We start from the raw sequence: 15,436 nt of genomic DNA, 5'->3' as shown, positions 1-15,436 counted from the left end.
CAACTGACAGCTAGAAATTTAGGCCTTGAGCTAAACAGAGATTTGGGAACATCTGTGCAGAGGTTGTAGCTGAAGCTGTGGGGGTGGAAGGAGTCACCAGGGAGATATTATAGAGCAAAAAGAACCACTGACTGAGCACCCAGGGGAATGCCCCGGTTTTAGGAGCAGGTAGAGAGAGAGACAAAGAGGGAGTCAGCAATGTTGAGACAGAAGGTGAGAGCAAAACCGGGAGGGTGAGAGAGGTCAAGAGGTCAAGAGCAGAGAGCGTTGCAAGAAGACCATTGTGAGACAGACACTAGAGTGCAGTGGGATCAGGAGTAAGGGCTCAGAGGCAGTGAGCACAGGGTTTCTTTATGGGAAATTTTGCAGTGAGGCACAGCTGGATGGCTGCTTAAGTGGAAAGCACAACTGAGAAGGGCCTAAAAAAGGATGATCAGAGAAGAGGATCACAACAGAAATGACAACTTTGTGGAAATTAAAGAAACATTTTTCTAAACCTAACTGCCCTTATAGTTGAAGCATCTAGTTTATCCCTGGAAAACCTGTCCTTTATTATTAGCCTGCCCTAAAACTTGTTAATTCTACCTTTTCAATCAATAATATGTAAGTTTCTTAAGGGCATGTCTCATGCCTAGTCTGTACTTCTTAGATAGTAGATGCTACATAGGTACTTGATTAATTTTGGGGGGAAAAGACTAAAGACAGATCTGAGGACAGATGAAGTTGGAGAACTCTGGTCCCAAGTCCTATTTTAGCCTTACAGCTCTGAAGTACCAAAATCTACTGGAAAATGGATGGCTGAAATTGAACATTTCCTTTACAGGTTTCAGGTACAGATCTTTTGACAGACATCAGTATGTCCCACCATTTATTATGCTGCAGTGCTAAAAAGTCCACCTAGGCATCAGCACTTCCCACTGTTGGACATGTCCTAGCTGCCAAGTTCGTAACTTACAATGGGAATACCAAAAGGGAGTTTGCAGTGTTATAGGACTCAGAGCTCTTAACGTAAAACCAATTTCTAAAAGTTTAAATGTAGAGCTGGGTGGGGAGGGGTTACCTGGGTGGCTCAGTCGATTAAACATCTGACTCTTGACTTCAGCTCAGGTCATGATCTCAGGGTTGCGAGACTGAACTCTGAACCCTGTGTCGGGCTCTGTGCTGGGTGTGGAGACTGCTGAAGATTCTTTCTCTACCTCTGCCCCTCCCCCATAAAAAAAATAATAAATGTGGAGCCAAGGGACTATCATCTGCAAGTCCTGATTAAAAGGGTAAAAGAAACCTTATGATTTTATGTCTCATTGATTTCCTGTTATCAGCATAAAATTAAAGGTAACATCACAATTTCAGAAAGTCTGCGTTCTCCTTTTTTGTCTTTTTTTTTCAAAGATTTTTTATTTCTTCGTTTGAGCGAGCGAGCGAGAGAGAGCATGAACACGGGGGGAGGGTCAGACGGAAAGGGAGAAGCAGACTCTGAGCTGAGCAGGGATCCTGACTCGGGGGCTCAATCCCAGGATCCTGGGATCATGACCTGAGTCGAAGGCAGACGTTCAACCGACTGAGCCACCCAGGTGCCCCCTTTTTTTGCCTTCTTATACATCAAATACAAATTACACTTTGTAGTTACCTTTCGTGTAATTTCAAAGAACCAAAATCACCTTTCAAAACTAATGTTTTTTTTTGTGATGTGAAATACCTTGCATATTTTATATAAGGAATCTTGTCCATCTCCTCCTGTGTCCTTAAAATAGTCATGAGCTGGGAATGTCCGGTTAATATCCCGAGTGATAGCACTGTCCTGGGGAGACTCCTGTGAAACATTAGGAAAAAGGTTTAGTAGTTAATCACGTACGTATTTGTATAAGTTTATACAACAAGGTCTTCTCATTTACGTGCTTTAAAATGCTGCAGGGACATACATATACATGTGCATGCCCAGAGTTACTGCATCTTCAGGGACCAACTGTTCAAGCAAAAGCAAAATCAAATATTAAGGAAAAAAATATGGAGGAAAAGGAACCTGCTTCCTGTATATACCTCATGTGTATTCATCTCTGTTGCAAGAAGTGCAGCTGGTGACCTTTCTATTGCAAGAGGGAAAATGTGGTAATCAAAATGGATTTCCCACAGGAAAACATTCAAATTAATCTCAAAAGGAGGTAAAATGCTCCCATTAGAAAAACTGGGTATAAAAATCGCTGCTTTAAATGATCTTTTGGCATGACGCCCATATGCCAGGTTCCCAAAAGGAAAAGAGAAGTCCCTTAATTGGAGTTTATCCTAAGGGCAAATGGCATGAAAATGTACACAGCAGTCTACTCAATATGAAACTAGACCACCAAATGTCAAGGGACTCAAATAGGCTATGGGAAAAATATCCCTTCCTTTTGCCAATGGAGAAAACTAAACAAATGTCAATAGTATCACAGCAATCCTTTATACAACAAAGCAAGCATCCAGGTATTTCTAATAAATTCCTTGTTAAATTTCATTTGCTCACATGCTAAAGAACTGGAGCACAGAAACATGACCTTCTATTTTAACAGCGCATTGTTTGTTTGTTTTTTTTAAGATTTTATTTATTTATTTGACAGAGAGAGACACAGCGAGAGCAGGAACACGAGCAGGGGGAGTGTGAGAGGGAGAAGCAGACTCCCCGCCGAGCAGGGAGCCCGATGCAGGGTTCGATCCCAGGACGCTGGGATCATGACCTGAGTCAAAGGCAGATGCTTAACGGCTGAGCCACCCAGGCGCCCCTCAAAAGCATTTTCTAAGTGACTGGAGAAGCCAGACACAAAAGATTATTTTCCATTAATATCATGTGTATGAAATTCTTATAAAGACAAAATTTTAAGTTATAGAAAGTAAATCAGTGTTTGGAAGAGGCTGGAGTTAAAAGAAGAAAACTGATTCTTAAGAGACATGAAGAGAACTTTTTGACGTTTGAATATGGAAATATTATCCAACACAACTACAGTGGTAGTTAAAATGTACTGAATCATTCACTTAAAATTTGTGTATTTTACTGTATATAAATTACAACTGAATAAAGATGATTTTAAAATGGAAAAATAAAAGAGGACGCTCATACAAATGAAAGAGAGACCCAAGATGATTCCAGCCCTTTAAAGTAATAAGAGTTCCCAGTCCTACTTTAGGTATATACAGCTAAGTGATGAAAATGATGTATCCATATTTATCTCAAGGTCTTAAAACCTGGGGCACAGCTTAGAGGCACACATATGTGGGTCTGAAAGTTGTCTCAGTCTCTTAAGCTGAACAACTTTAGGTAAGTTTCATACCTTCTGTGACTAATATCACCTACCTTATAAAGTTGTAGTAAAAGTTACATTAAATGTATATATAAAATATAAATCTATAAAGAGCTTCTACCAGTATCTGACATGTATATAGAAAAGACTCGATAAAAGAGAAAGGAAGCAATCTCCTCTGAACACACATAGGTACACACTCACTAGTTATATGCAGAATACACACATCAGGTTCCTAGAATATCTATTTTTATTTTTATTTTAACTTTCCTATAAAACTATTCACATAGGGATAGAAATTGTGATTCACTTTTGTAATTTCCACAGAGCCTAGCATAATATAGGGCATAAAATCAGTCAATGCTTGATAAATATACCTAATAAAGTCCAAACGCTTCTTCAGGACTAAGCAATGGCAACACTATGTGGTCAACAGCCCTACCCAAACCAGAATCATTCTAATGTTAATCTTTAATTCAAGATCCATGTGAATGAGGCACCAAATTAAATCAGGAAAGAACCTTATTAATTGGAAAAATGAACAGACATTTTTCCAAAGATGACATACAGATGGCCAACAGACACATGAAAAGATGCTCAACATCATTCATTACCAGGGAAATGCAAATCAAAACTACAATGAGAGTGGCACCTGGCTGGCTCAGTCGGAGGAGTGTGCACCTCTTGATCTTGGTGTTGTGAGTTCAAGCTCCATGTTGAATGTAAAGATTACTTAAATAAATAAACTTAAAAAAAAAAAAAAGGCCCAAACAAAACTACAATGAGCTATCACCTCACACCTGTCAGAATGGCTAAAATCAAAAACACAAGAAACAAGTGTTGGTGAGAATGCGGAGAAAAAGGAAAACCCTTGTGCACTGTTGGTGGGAATGCAAACTGGTGCAGCCACTGTGGAAAACAGTGTGGAGTTGCCTCAGAAAGTTAAAAATAGAACTGCCCTACCATCCAGGAATCAAACTACTGGGTATTTACCCCTCAAATACAAAAACATTAATTCAAAGGGATACATGCACCTCTATGTCTATTGTAGCATTATTTACAATAGTCAAATTATGGAAGCAGCCTAAGTGTCTACTGATAGATGAATGGATCAAGAAGATATGCCACATATATATCCATATATATGTATGTATGTGTATAATATATATATGGTATACACACACAAATAGAATATTACTCAGCCGTAATACAGAACAAGACCTTGCCATTTGCAACAACATAGATGGAGCTAGAGTAAAATGCTAAGTGAAGTAAGTCAGAGAAAGACAAGTATGATTTCACCCATGTGTGGAATTTAAGAAACAAAACAAATAAGCAAAGGAAAAACACAAAGAGAGACAAACCAAGACACAGACTCTTAACTACAGAGAACAAACTGATGGTTACCAGAGGGGTGGTGGGAGAGGGGATGGGTGAGACAGGTGATGGGTATTAAAGAATACACTTACCACGATGAGCACTGCGCAATGTACAGAATCACTATATAGTACACTTGAAACATATAACACTGTATGTTAACAATAGTGAAATTAAAATAAACTTAATTAAAAAAATAAAACACAACATGACATTTAAAAAAGAAATAGGCAAGTAGTACAGATATGTGAAAAAAACTGTATCTAGAATATATCTAGAACTTAAAGAAAAAGACAATCTAATAAAATGGATAAAAATTTGAGCAGACACTTCATAAAAGAAAATACATAAATGGCAAATAAGCAAATGAAAAGGTTAATTAAAACCACAATGAAATAGCCAGCCAAAATGTCTGCCAAAAGAGGATGATCTCTTGTGCACTGGTAAGAAGGGCTATTACCTGGAATACTCTGAAGGGAGTTATTTAATCAAATGACGATTTGGAAAATCAGAATTATAATTTCAAAGCAGCATTAATGCAGTTTCTGAAAGATTTTGGAGCTTGAAAGAAAAAGAGAAGGGAGACTGAAAACATTAAAACAATGACTAAGATGAATTTCACATTGACAAAGCTTTCCTGAAATGATGAACAGACATGTCACTGACCTACATTTGGAACAGCTACAAAAAATTATTCTGAAAAAATTGTTAGTTCTATTATTGAATTGTATCTCCACCTCTAAAGAGAATTCTTTTTAAGAAAATGCCAGATGAATTTACTCCAGAAATTCTATGAAGCAGCAATGGAAATTCTGAAACATTCTAAGAGTGACAGATTGTGGCTTAATACAAGTGTGAAGGTTACATAAATTATATTAAGAATTGAGAAGGATATGGAAAACTTCAAAATATACTATGCCAGTTACATCAGTCATATCAGATTGGTGATGAAGATAACTTGAAGACACAGTTATTAGAGATATATGGTTTGGAAATTCAAATGCACGTAGGGTAGGAAAATAACACAACTAAAAATATTCTATAACTGGTCAGTCCTCATCACTCTGCCAACCCTCATCCATTGATCATGGGAGTCATCACAGAATTAAGGGGTAAAATGCCCTTGAGAAAAGGTGAATTTGAAAATTCACATGCTGAAATTCAAAGCCTCAACGATGATAATATATTGGGGAGATCTATGTCAACCACTTACTTAAAATATCTAGTCTTAGGAAATATGCTGAAAAACTGGGAATTAAATCCACTTGACTTGCCAGAAGTTAAGCTGTACAAAAATGATCAAGGAATTCTAACAACAATGAATTTAGTAAGTTTGTATCAGAATAGTGACATCACTAACTTTGAAAAGATTCTGAAAACAAATCACAGCAACATTATGGAAAATTTCTCCCTAAGAGAACACAGCAAAGAGCTGTAAAATATCCAAACCCAAGTGCTTATGAACATTAAGGTTTATATAATACACAGTGCTTTTATTTCCAAGGAGTTAAGCATAGGTGTAGCTGGTACAAGAAACTTGCTGGTGGAATGCATTTTGCAGAACACTATTCATGGCCAAACTGATGAAGTCAACCAAATACATCCTCTCAACCAGACTATAGTTAGTAAAATGATTTCACAGAGAATAAGCTGTTACAAAGGTACTTAAGACAATCGTGCAGAGATGTAAACCTTAAAAGAACAGGGAATGACAAAACTGTCAGTTGGTAAGTGTCCTGAAAATTATCAAAGGTATGGCAGAAGTGGGTTTTTTTATTTTCATCAACTGGTTTTATGTTTCTGCCACTTCATCCCATGAAAAAGAGCTTTAATCTCCAGAAGAAACTAAAATGCCATATGATTATGCAGTATTAACATCTTGCAAACTTTTTCTGTTAAGAGGCAGACAGCGAATAGGTTTGGCTTTGCGGGTCATTTAGCATTAAAATTACTCAATTCTCCCTTTGCAGAGTAAAAGTGGCCATAGACAATACATAAATAAACAAGCATTTCTGTATTCTAATAAAACTTTATTTACAAAAACAAGAAGCATGCTGGATTTGGCCCTTAGGCCACAGTTTGCCAAGTCCTGCTCTAAATATGTACCACAGTAATTTTTCATGGGCAATATGAACAGAGATTTGTAATGATTTTAAATATACTGACATGCTACTGTTGATTAATTTCATATATGTTTCACAAGCATAAATTCTGTCACAAATAAGCTGCAATAACTTGAAATGTATATCCCTCTGAACATATGCACTTTTTCATGTAATAATGAATGTTAATGAGGGGGCAAAATCGGAGAGGGAGATTAACCATGAGAGACTATGGACTCTGAGAAACAAACTGAGGGTTCTAGAGGGGAGGGGTGTGGGAGGATGGGTTAGCTTGGTGATGGGTATTAAAAGAGGGCATGTACTGAATGGAGCACTGGGTATTATGATACGCAAACAATGAATCATGGAACACTACATCAAAAACTAATGATGTAATATATGGTGATTAACATAATAAAATAAAAGAAAGAATAAATGTCAAGCTACAAAAAAAAATGTTAAAAATGTTTGCTACATTTTACAGAAGTCAGTTCCCCAAAAGTCTGTAAATTTCTGTATCCCCAATGTAGCAGAAGTTTAAATTAAATCCTATAAGTATACTGTTCCTTACATTTCAATTAGCAATGCTCAGAAATCATATGTACTGTATGTACAGCTCAGAAATCATAAATATATGCACTGAAACATACTAGACGGTCTAAAATAAAAAGACAATACCAAATGTTGGTAAGGATATGAAACAACTGGAACTCTCAATTGTTGTTAATGGAGGTGTAAAATGATACTGTGGTGAATTACACAGCAGTTTCTTGTAAAGGTAAAAACATATATACCCAGACCCAGCAATTCTCCTCCTTAATATTACACAGGAGAACCAAAAACATACAATCAAGAGGGGGAAAAAATTAAGAATGTTCATAATAACCTGATTTGTAAAAACCCCAAATGTCCATCAACAGAAAAAGAGATAAATTATGGTATAATCATATAATGGAATACACATGTACATTGTTGGAAATAACTTCATTAAAAATTGTACTCTAGGGGCGCCTGGGTGGCTCAGTCGTTAAGCGTCTGCCTTCCGCTCAGGTCATGATCCCAGCGTCCTGGGATCGAGCCCCACATCAGGCTCCCTGCTCCGCAGGAAGCCTGCTTCTCCCTCTCACACTCCCCTTGTGTTCCCTCTCTTGCTGTCTCTCTCTCTGTCAAATAAATAAATAAAATCTTAAAAAAAAAAAAATTGTACTCTAAAATCTGAGCACTTTTAAAATTTATTCACTAAACAAATACTGAGAATTAACACCTCATACTAACACCTAAATCTCTTTTATTGCCCCTTCCATACTCCTGCCAAATGGGACTACTCACTGTTGTCCAAACATAACCCAAAATTAACGATACACTTTACTGCTTTTTATTATTTATCACGCGAGTGTGAATGGGGGTGGGGGAGGGTGGTGGTGGTGGGTGGGAAAAAGATAAGGAGGGGCAAAGGGAAAGAGAGAATCTTAAACAGGCTCCACACCCAGCACAGAGCCCAATGTGGGGCTTCATCTCATGACCCTGAGATCACGACCTGAGCTGAAATTAAGAGTTGGATGCTCAACCAACTGAGCCATTGAGGTGACCCACCTTACTGCATTTTAAAAGAAAAAAATCTAGCTTTTTGTTTTCTTCATATAGTAACAAAACCTTTTTTTTTTTTTTTAAGATTTTATTTATTTATTTGAGAGAGAGAGAATGAGAGAGACCACATGAGAGGGGGGAGGGTCAGAGGGAGAAGCAGACTCCCTGCTGAGCAGGGAGCCCGATGCGGGACTCGATCCAGGGACTCCAGGATCATGACCTGAGCCGAAGGCAGTCGCTTAACCAACTGAGCCACCCAGGCGCCCCCCTTTTTGTTTTATTTTAATAAAACTTTTTTTTGCTTCCTTCTTACAATAATACTGGGAGGAAATAAGAAAAAAGAAAGATAATTTCACAACTCAGAAATAACTATAGCTAATGTGTGGTGGGTATATGCCTAACTTTTTATGTAATTATTTTTATAAAAGTTCATACTGTTTTGAAAATTAATTTTACTAACTGCAAAATGTTGTGAGCATCTTTTCATATCACTTGACAATTATCTACCCTACCATTTTTAATGCACAGTTACCTGTAACATGGCTATACCATAATTTACTATGCTAAATTTTTGACTTTGGAATATTCAGGCTGTTCTACTTCTGCTATAAACAAGGCTGTAAAGTAGAGCCATGATTCCTAAGGGAAAGACAGTTCCCACAATTACATCATTCCTCCAAGATCCAACTTAACCCTTGTGTTTTGGACTGTGAATTATACTGCCAATTTGTCTTCCAGAAAAGTGTACCAATCAGTGTACACACCATATTAGTAACACCCTTACAGCAATTACCCTGCTGTTTTGGAATAGTCTTTTATGCACTTGTCTTACCCTCCTTCTAGTCTATGTATGACTAATAATTGTATCTAAAGTTGCAAAGAACTACATAGAAGGTTTACCATCCCATACTAATTCCAATGCACTGTTTGCTGAACCCACATGGTGACTGATCAAAAGGCATTACTGCACAGATATTTCCTTGCTCTGTCAGTCGATGAGAGGGCCTAGAAGCAATGAAATCCAGTAGCAGTGAGTACACCTAGTGCCAGGATCTTGGTTTCTAATACAAGTTACCAACAAAAGGAACCAGGACTCCTTACAGAAATAGTTGTTTCTAAGACTGGGGCAGGAAATATACAAGATGAACCTGGACTATCTAGAAGTGCCAGAGAGTAAGGAAGTGCTTCCCCTGTATCCTGACTATGAAGAAAACAAACCCGTAACAACAGGAGTATGCCAAAGGGAAAGAGGACCCAAATGAAAGAGTTCCCAATGGCCAAAGCTGGAACAATTTAAACAAAATAAATGAAGTAGTACTGGGATTATAACCTAAGTATAAAATAAAAATCCAGGAGTCTATACTTATATAATTAAATGACTAAATAAATAAATGGGGGGGGGGGAATGAGACAAATACCCTATGCAGAAGAATTCCCAGTAACTTTCATGCTGCCCTCTTGGAGGAAGCCCATTCCTGGTATGGGCAGCACAGAGTGACTTCCTTTGGAAGAACAAAGTATGGAAAGGGGAAAAAACAGTGACTTAACAGTGAAGAAATATGACAAATATGCCCTCAGCCAGATGATCAAGGTCAAAATCAACAGTGGTGAGTCACATTGATAGTCCCTACCCTTGATAAGAGATGATGAAAATGGTGCTTTACCTATGTGTTCATCCCCAAAACTCATAATCTCATGAGAAAAACATAAATTCCAGCTGAGGGGCATTCTATAAAATACCTGACCAATATTCCCAAATATGATCCAAGTCATCAAAAACAAGTTAAAGTATAAAGCATTGTTACAGTCAAGAGGAGCCTAAGGAGACATGAGGCCAAAATGTAATATAGTATCCTGGATGGGATCCACTACAGAGAAAGGACATTAGGTAAAAATTAAGCAAAACTAAATAAAGTATAGGGGCACCTGGGTGGCTCAGTCGGTTAAGCGTCTGCCTTCGGCTCAGGTCATGATCCCAGGGTCCTGGGATTGAGCCCCACATCGGGCTCCCTGCTCTGCGGGAAGCCTGCTCTCCCTCTCCCTCTCCTACTCCCCCTGCTTGTGCTCTTTCTCTTAAATAAATAAAATCTTTTAAAAAAACTATAGATTTTGGTTAATATTAATACATCAATATTGGCTACTAATGTAAGATGTTAATAATAGGGGAAAGAATGCAGGGTATATGGGAACACCCTATACTATTTTCACAATTTCTGTAAATCTAGAACCACTCTTGAATATAGCTTATTAGAAGAAAAAAACTGCATTATCTCCTTACACAAAATGGAAGTTTGGGCTTAGCAAGGTTAAGCCACCCAACTTCACATACCAGTACTTACTAGGCACTCAATAAAATGCTGAACAGAATATGTGGAATAAAACTGGTGAAATGAATGCTGTGGGTATAAGCTCAATAGTAATCAAAAGTAGGCTCTGTTCATGTGACAGATTTATAGATGATTTCTCTCTTGGCCCCAACTCTTATGCCCTTTCAGTGTATATGATATAAAGCAATGGTGAGGCTTTGTTACTTAATTTTTAAGGTTCTTCTAAAAAAAATTTCTGCAGCGAAAAATCTATGGAAATGATAATACTTATATGCTTTTTTCTTCTCTCCATCTAAGTTTTGAAAGTCATCCATTAGTTCAAATCACAGTGGTACCACATTCTGTAATTTTTCTGGATGACTATTTTTATACCTTACTGTGAGAATTGGCCCACTGGGTAACTTCTCAGGATTAACAAGGTACTGGGAACTGGCGGAAACCCTTTGAATACACACCCTTTGTAAACTCAAGTTGAAAAATAGAAAGCTAAGAATGGCAGGAAGAAAAAGAAAGTACCCAAAGAAAATGCAGTGGAAGGCTGCCATGAGAAATAACCAACACAGGGAAGATTATTATTTCCAAAGTAGCTTGTTGCCTAAAGAAAAAAACAGATCTTGGGACTAGTCTGTAATGTTAATAAATGACTTGTTAGGGGCGCCCGGGTGGCTCAGTCGTTAAGCGTCTGCCTTCGGCTTGGGTCATGATCCCAGGATCCTGGGATCGAGCCCCGCATCGGGCTCCCTGCTCAGTGGGAAGCCTGCTTCTCCCTCTCCAACTCTCCCTGCTTGCGTTCCCTCTCTCGCTGTGTCTCTTTCTGTCAAATAAATAAATAAAATCTTAAAAAAAAAAAAGTAAATAATTTGTTAAAAGCCATCATGTAACACTTAAGAAAACAGAATAAAACAGAAACCACCAAAACCCCACTCAAATCTATTACACCATATTCTATCTTTTCAATGTTTCACAGAAATAAAAAAAAAAAAGGGGGTTATATTTTGCTCTTAAAAAGTCAGCTACAGCTTGTAAGAAATGATTTTAAAGACTTAATTTTTAAAATCCCCTAGGATAAAAACCCAAAAGAAGAAAACAGAAATTGAAGGGGTGCTAAATGTTTATAAGTGAATAAATGAGGACTAAACACATCCTTGAGGTATAATCATTCTCTCTTAATTACATATAACTCTCATCATTTATAATTTAATTTTGTATGTTTTGGAAACAGCAGAATTGCTTAAGTGAAAAAATAAAGACTTTTATGCTAATGAAAACAGATGTTCCTGTGTTTGGACAAGACCAAGATGGTCCTCCTACAAAAATCTGCAAAATCTGGAAATTTTATTTCAGTTGATCATGTTAAATCTAAGCATTTCTAATTTGATAGAGCCCAAAAAGGTGATTAAGGAAAACAGTAACAATTATTTTGTCTCTTGAACAACAGCTCTGTCTTTAAAAATCAAATACTGTACCCCTCCTTAAGGAATGCTTCACACAGGAATTCTGACAAAATAAAAAGAAGGTATGCGGGATATTCTTAGAGATTTCTGAAATTTTGGAGATTTCTGAGATGTGTTCGAAGATTCAATAAACAGACTCACAGGTTACCATAAATTCTCTGACACTGTGTGCAATGCTTTGCGTGTATTTTTCTAAGAAGAATGTTCAGGAATTTTAAGACTCACTAGAATGTGACGCGCTTCACGAGTGCAGAGATTTGTTTTGTTCACATGCCATCTACAGCTCCTAGAAGAGTGTCTGACAAATGGTAGACATTCAGTAAGTATTTGCTAAATAAATGAATTCTCAAGGGGATATATGAGATACTTAAGGTTCAGGGCTACTTATTTCCTACCGACAAATTTGCTTTTACAGACTTAAAAATAATTAACCAACAATAACAAGAGCTAAGACGGATCTGCTGCCATTGTTTTAACTGCCTTATATACAGACAGATCATATAGACAGATCTATCTATCTTAACCCTCTGACAAAGGGGGGAAGAAGTTAAATCATCTGGGTAGAAAGGGGAGGAGCTGGGCCTGGAACCCAACTGTTTTGGCTTTTTAACTCACATTCTTAACCCAGATAAACATACAGTAAAAGTGAGCAAACTCCCTTATCAGCAGTGAGTGGCATTTTTAGTTCTTAACATATGAAAAAAAGCTTTTGTTTTCTAGCTCTTGTAACTAAAACCAACATGACACAGACTTTGGGAAAATATGCTTTTTCTTTTGACTCATATGGAAGTGCTTCCTTGGATAAAGACTGTTTAGTTGGTTTAAAACAGAAGTAATTAAGGCCCTAACAACAAGTAGACAGAGAAATATATAATGCTCTTAAACATCAAAACAAGTGAAGAAAATCTCAACATGTGGCCCTTCTAGAAGTTATTCAAAGAAAAGGCATTTTCCCTTATTGCTAGGTGGATTCCAACATGTATCTTAATCATAAGACCTTTTACATCAGTGGTGGTTCTTTCCCATCAGACTTGAGATTTATGACGTTGGCATATTTCCAACTTTGGGAGAGAGGTCAACGGACAAAATGTGTATTTGGCAGGTTTTCCTGTTTGGTACCTAGTGCCCTGTGGGGGATCTGCAATTTAGGACATAATTCAGAGAACCACTGTATATTACCAACATCATAATTTATCTCAACCAAATGAAATTTTAAAGAAGATAATTCAGGTAGCAGGCAAAACTGACACATAATATAAATGATGCAATAAGTGTTTTTGTTTTTTTACCTATGAATAATGCTAACCAGAACACCGTAGAGCTCAGTATGAAATACCTTTGCTAATCATCTTTAAAAAAAAAAAAAAATCATTTCTCAGAAGCAAAACCCATTTGGGTTTCTCTATTTTTGTCTCATTTAGGAAAGTGCTCTTCCATTTCTAGACAATCAGATAACTATACCAATGCCCAATGCTACTAGTTTTCCTTTACTCTCTTTTTCCCATCCAATAAAGAAAACAACTTACTCTAAACATGCACAACAAAAAGACAACTATGTACTATGACAATGAACTGCCAGAGAATATTATACAGAGCAGACTCAGAAAGCAGGCTCCAGTAATGTCTGCCAGACAAGCAAGTGCCTCTAACTTTAATACATACTTTAGCACTTGTCAGCTAAATAGTTACATACTTCTTACGTTAACTCTATGGGATACAATGTGACAGAAAATTAGATGACTTCTTCAGAAAAGATACCTTTTTAATAAAATAATGTACTGCTACCACATTATTTCAATCCAAATATGGCATTATAGTGCCATTCTAAAAATAAACCTAAGTCCCATGTGATATGCAGTCTTTTAGCTATGTTCATTTCCTTTTAGGGCTCAAGTTTCCCACAGGAAAATTATTCAATGTTTGGCAAAACGGTCCCAAATCATGTATAGATAAGGCATAAATGCTAACTGCACTGTCAACCTTTTCCTGCTTTGTTATTGTTTCTTCTTCTTCATAGTAATCCATCATGGAGAGGCCCAAGAAGCAGGAAATACTCATGAACTGTTACCTGACAAAAGTGAACACAAAAAGTGTCATTTTGATTAAAAAGCTGGTAGGGGAGGTAATCTATGAGTCAGCTAAATTTGAAGTCACAAAACTATTATATACAAAGTCATATTTCAAATACATGTTTCTGATAACTCTGATAATTTCCAAATACTTATTTCAATTATATTACTGAGTAAGACCATGTATCAAATGCCTTCTTAGTACAGCTTAATACTCTATTGTTTGACTTACATTATTTCCTTATTTTATAAAGCATTATATGCCCAGAACCAAATCTTCTCAAAATCACCCATTCATAATACACCACACACACATGATCAAGATACATTCCTCATGCTATATTTTTATATAATCAAATAATCAAATTATGATTTCTAAGAAAATATTCTTATTTCATAATGCTTAACAAATACTCAGTTTTAAAGTTAGTTTCTTCTGAAAATAACTCTTAAGCTAGAGAACTAAGTTTAGCAGAAATATACAGCAACTACAAAATGGCTAGATATATTAAAATGACTTTACAACTCTATTATAGAGTTCCTAGCTCTTATAACAGTTAACACAATTAAATGAGAATCTGTGTTTGAATGATATTAATCACAAACATCTCCATCTGTGAACTGCTGAACTGCATTTAGAATTCTATAAGAGGTTTGCATTCAGATACATATTCACAGACTATATGTTCTGGGTTTCGACATCTATTTTAGTTATATATTTTTATATAGCTTTCAGGTAAAAATAATGTTTCCTTGAGCCCCAATATATAAAAACAAGTTTGAGATTTTAGTATTTCCCTAAAGAACTAATCTTAAGAAACAATTATCAAGAAACAAATATTTAAAAGCTATCTTATTTGATCATTAATGTATAAAGCTGTAACTATTTAGATATTTTTCTATTAACCTAAAAACTTAAAACTTATCAGCACAAAGGTATAATACCAACCAAACTCTATTAGTACCTTTGTAGTAATGCCTTTCTACATAGGTATTAAGAGCCCTCCTGGAATTAAATTTTTTAAATGTTTTTCTATTTAAAGTTCTTGGGAAACAGCATTTTTAAAAGATACTGGACAAGCAGTGATCTTCAATTTTATTTAAGCAAAAACTTCACCCTCTAATCTCACCAGCAGTACAAATACTGTAATTAGCCATAAAAGCTTTCTAGAACCACCCATGTCATGTATTTTCACTTGCCCTAACAAGCTTTTCTGAGGTGGCTGCCAGTGATCAACGGAACTTTCT

General features: G+C 36.5%; 1 protein-coding gene and 1 pseudogene across 11 annotated transcripts in view; one reads left to right on the top strand and one right to left on the bottom strand.

Annotated features, from left to right (window-relative positions):
- Positions 1–15,436, bottom strand: part of RABGAP1 (RAB GTPase activating protein 1) — a 162,482-nt gene that overhangs the window by 39,566 nt on the left and 107,480 nt on the right. For 10 of the 11 annotated variants that reach the window (XR_014140151.1, XM_081803545.1, XM_081803539.1 and 7 more), the window contains one exon: positions 1,697–1,810. Coding sequence is in view for 8 of the 11 variants with exons in the window: in XM_081803545.1 (XP_081659671.1) it covers positions 1,697–1,810 (114 nt within the window). In the remaining 3 variants the exon portion in view is untranslated. Of the gene's footprint in view, positions 1–1,696; positions 1,811–12,344; positions 13,386–15,436 lie in introns of those variants that run through there. The other variant, XM_081803548.1, reaches the window with a different exon arrangement.
- On the top strand, positions 5,420–6,318 carry LOC102741592 (COP9 signalosome complex subunit 2 pseudogene; annotated as a pseudogene).

The sequence above is a fragment of the Leptonychotes weddellii genome, chromosome 14 (genome assembly GCF_054177405.1).
Source record: "Leptonychotes weddellii isolate Sample4059 chromosome 14, ASM5417740v2, whole genome shotgun sequence".
In the NCBI taxonomy this organism is placed as follows: domain Eukaryota; kingdom Metazoa; phylum Chordata; class Mammalia; order Carnivora; family Phocidae; genus Leptonychotes; species Leptonychotes weddellii.
Note: the sequence above shows the minus strand (reverse complement) of the source record. Positions and strands in the feature narration are given on the sequence as shown.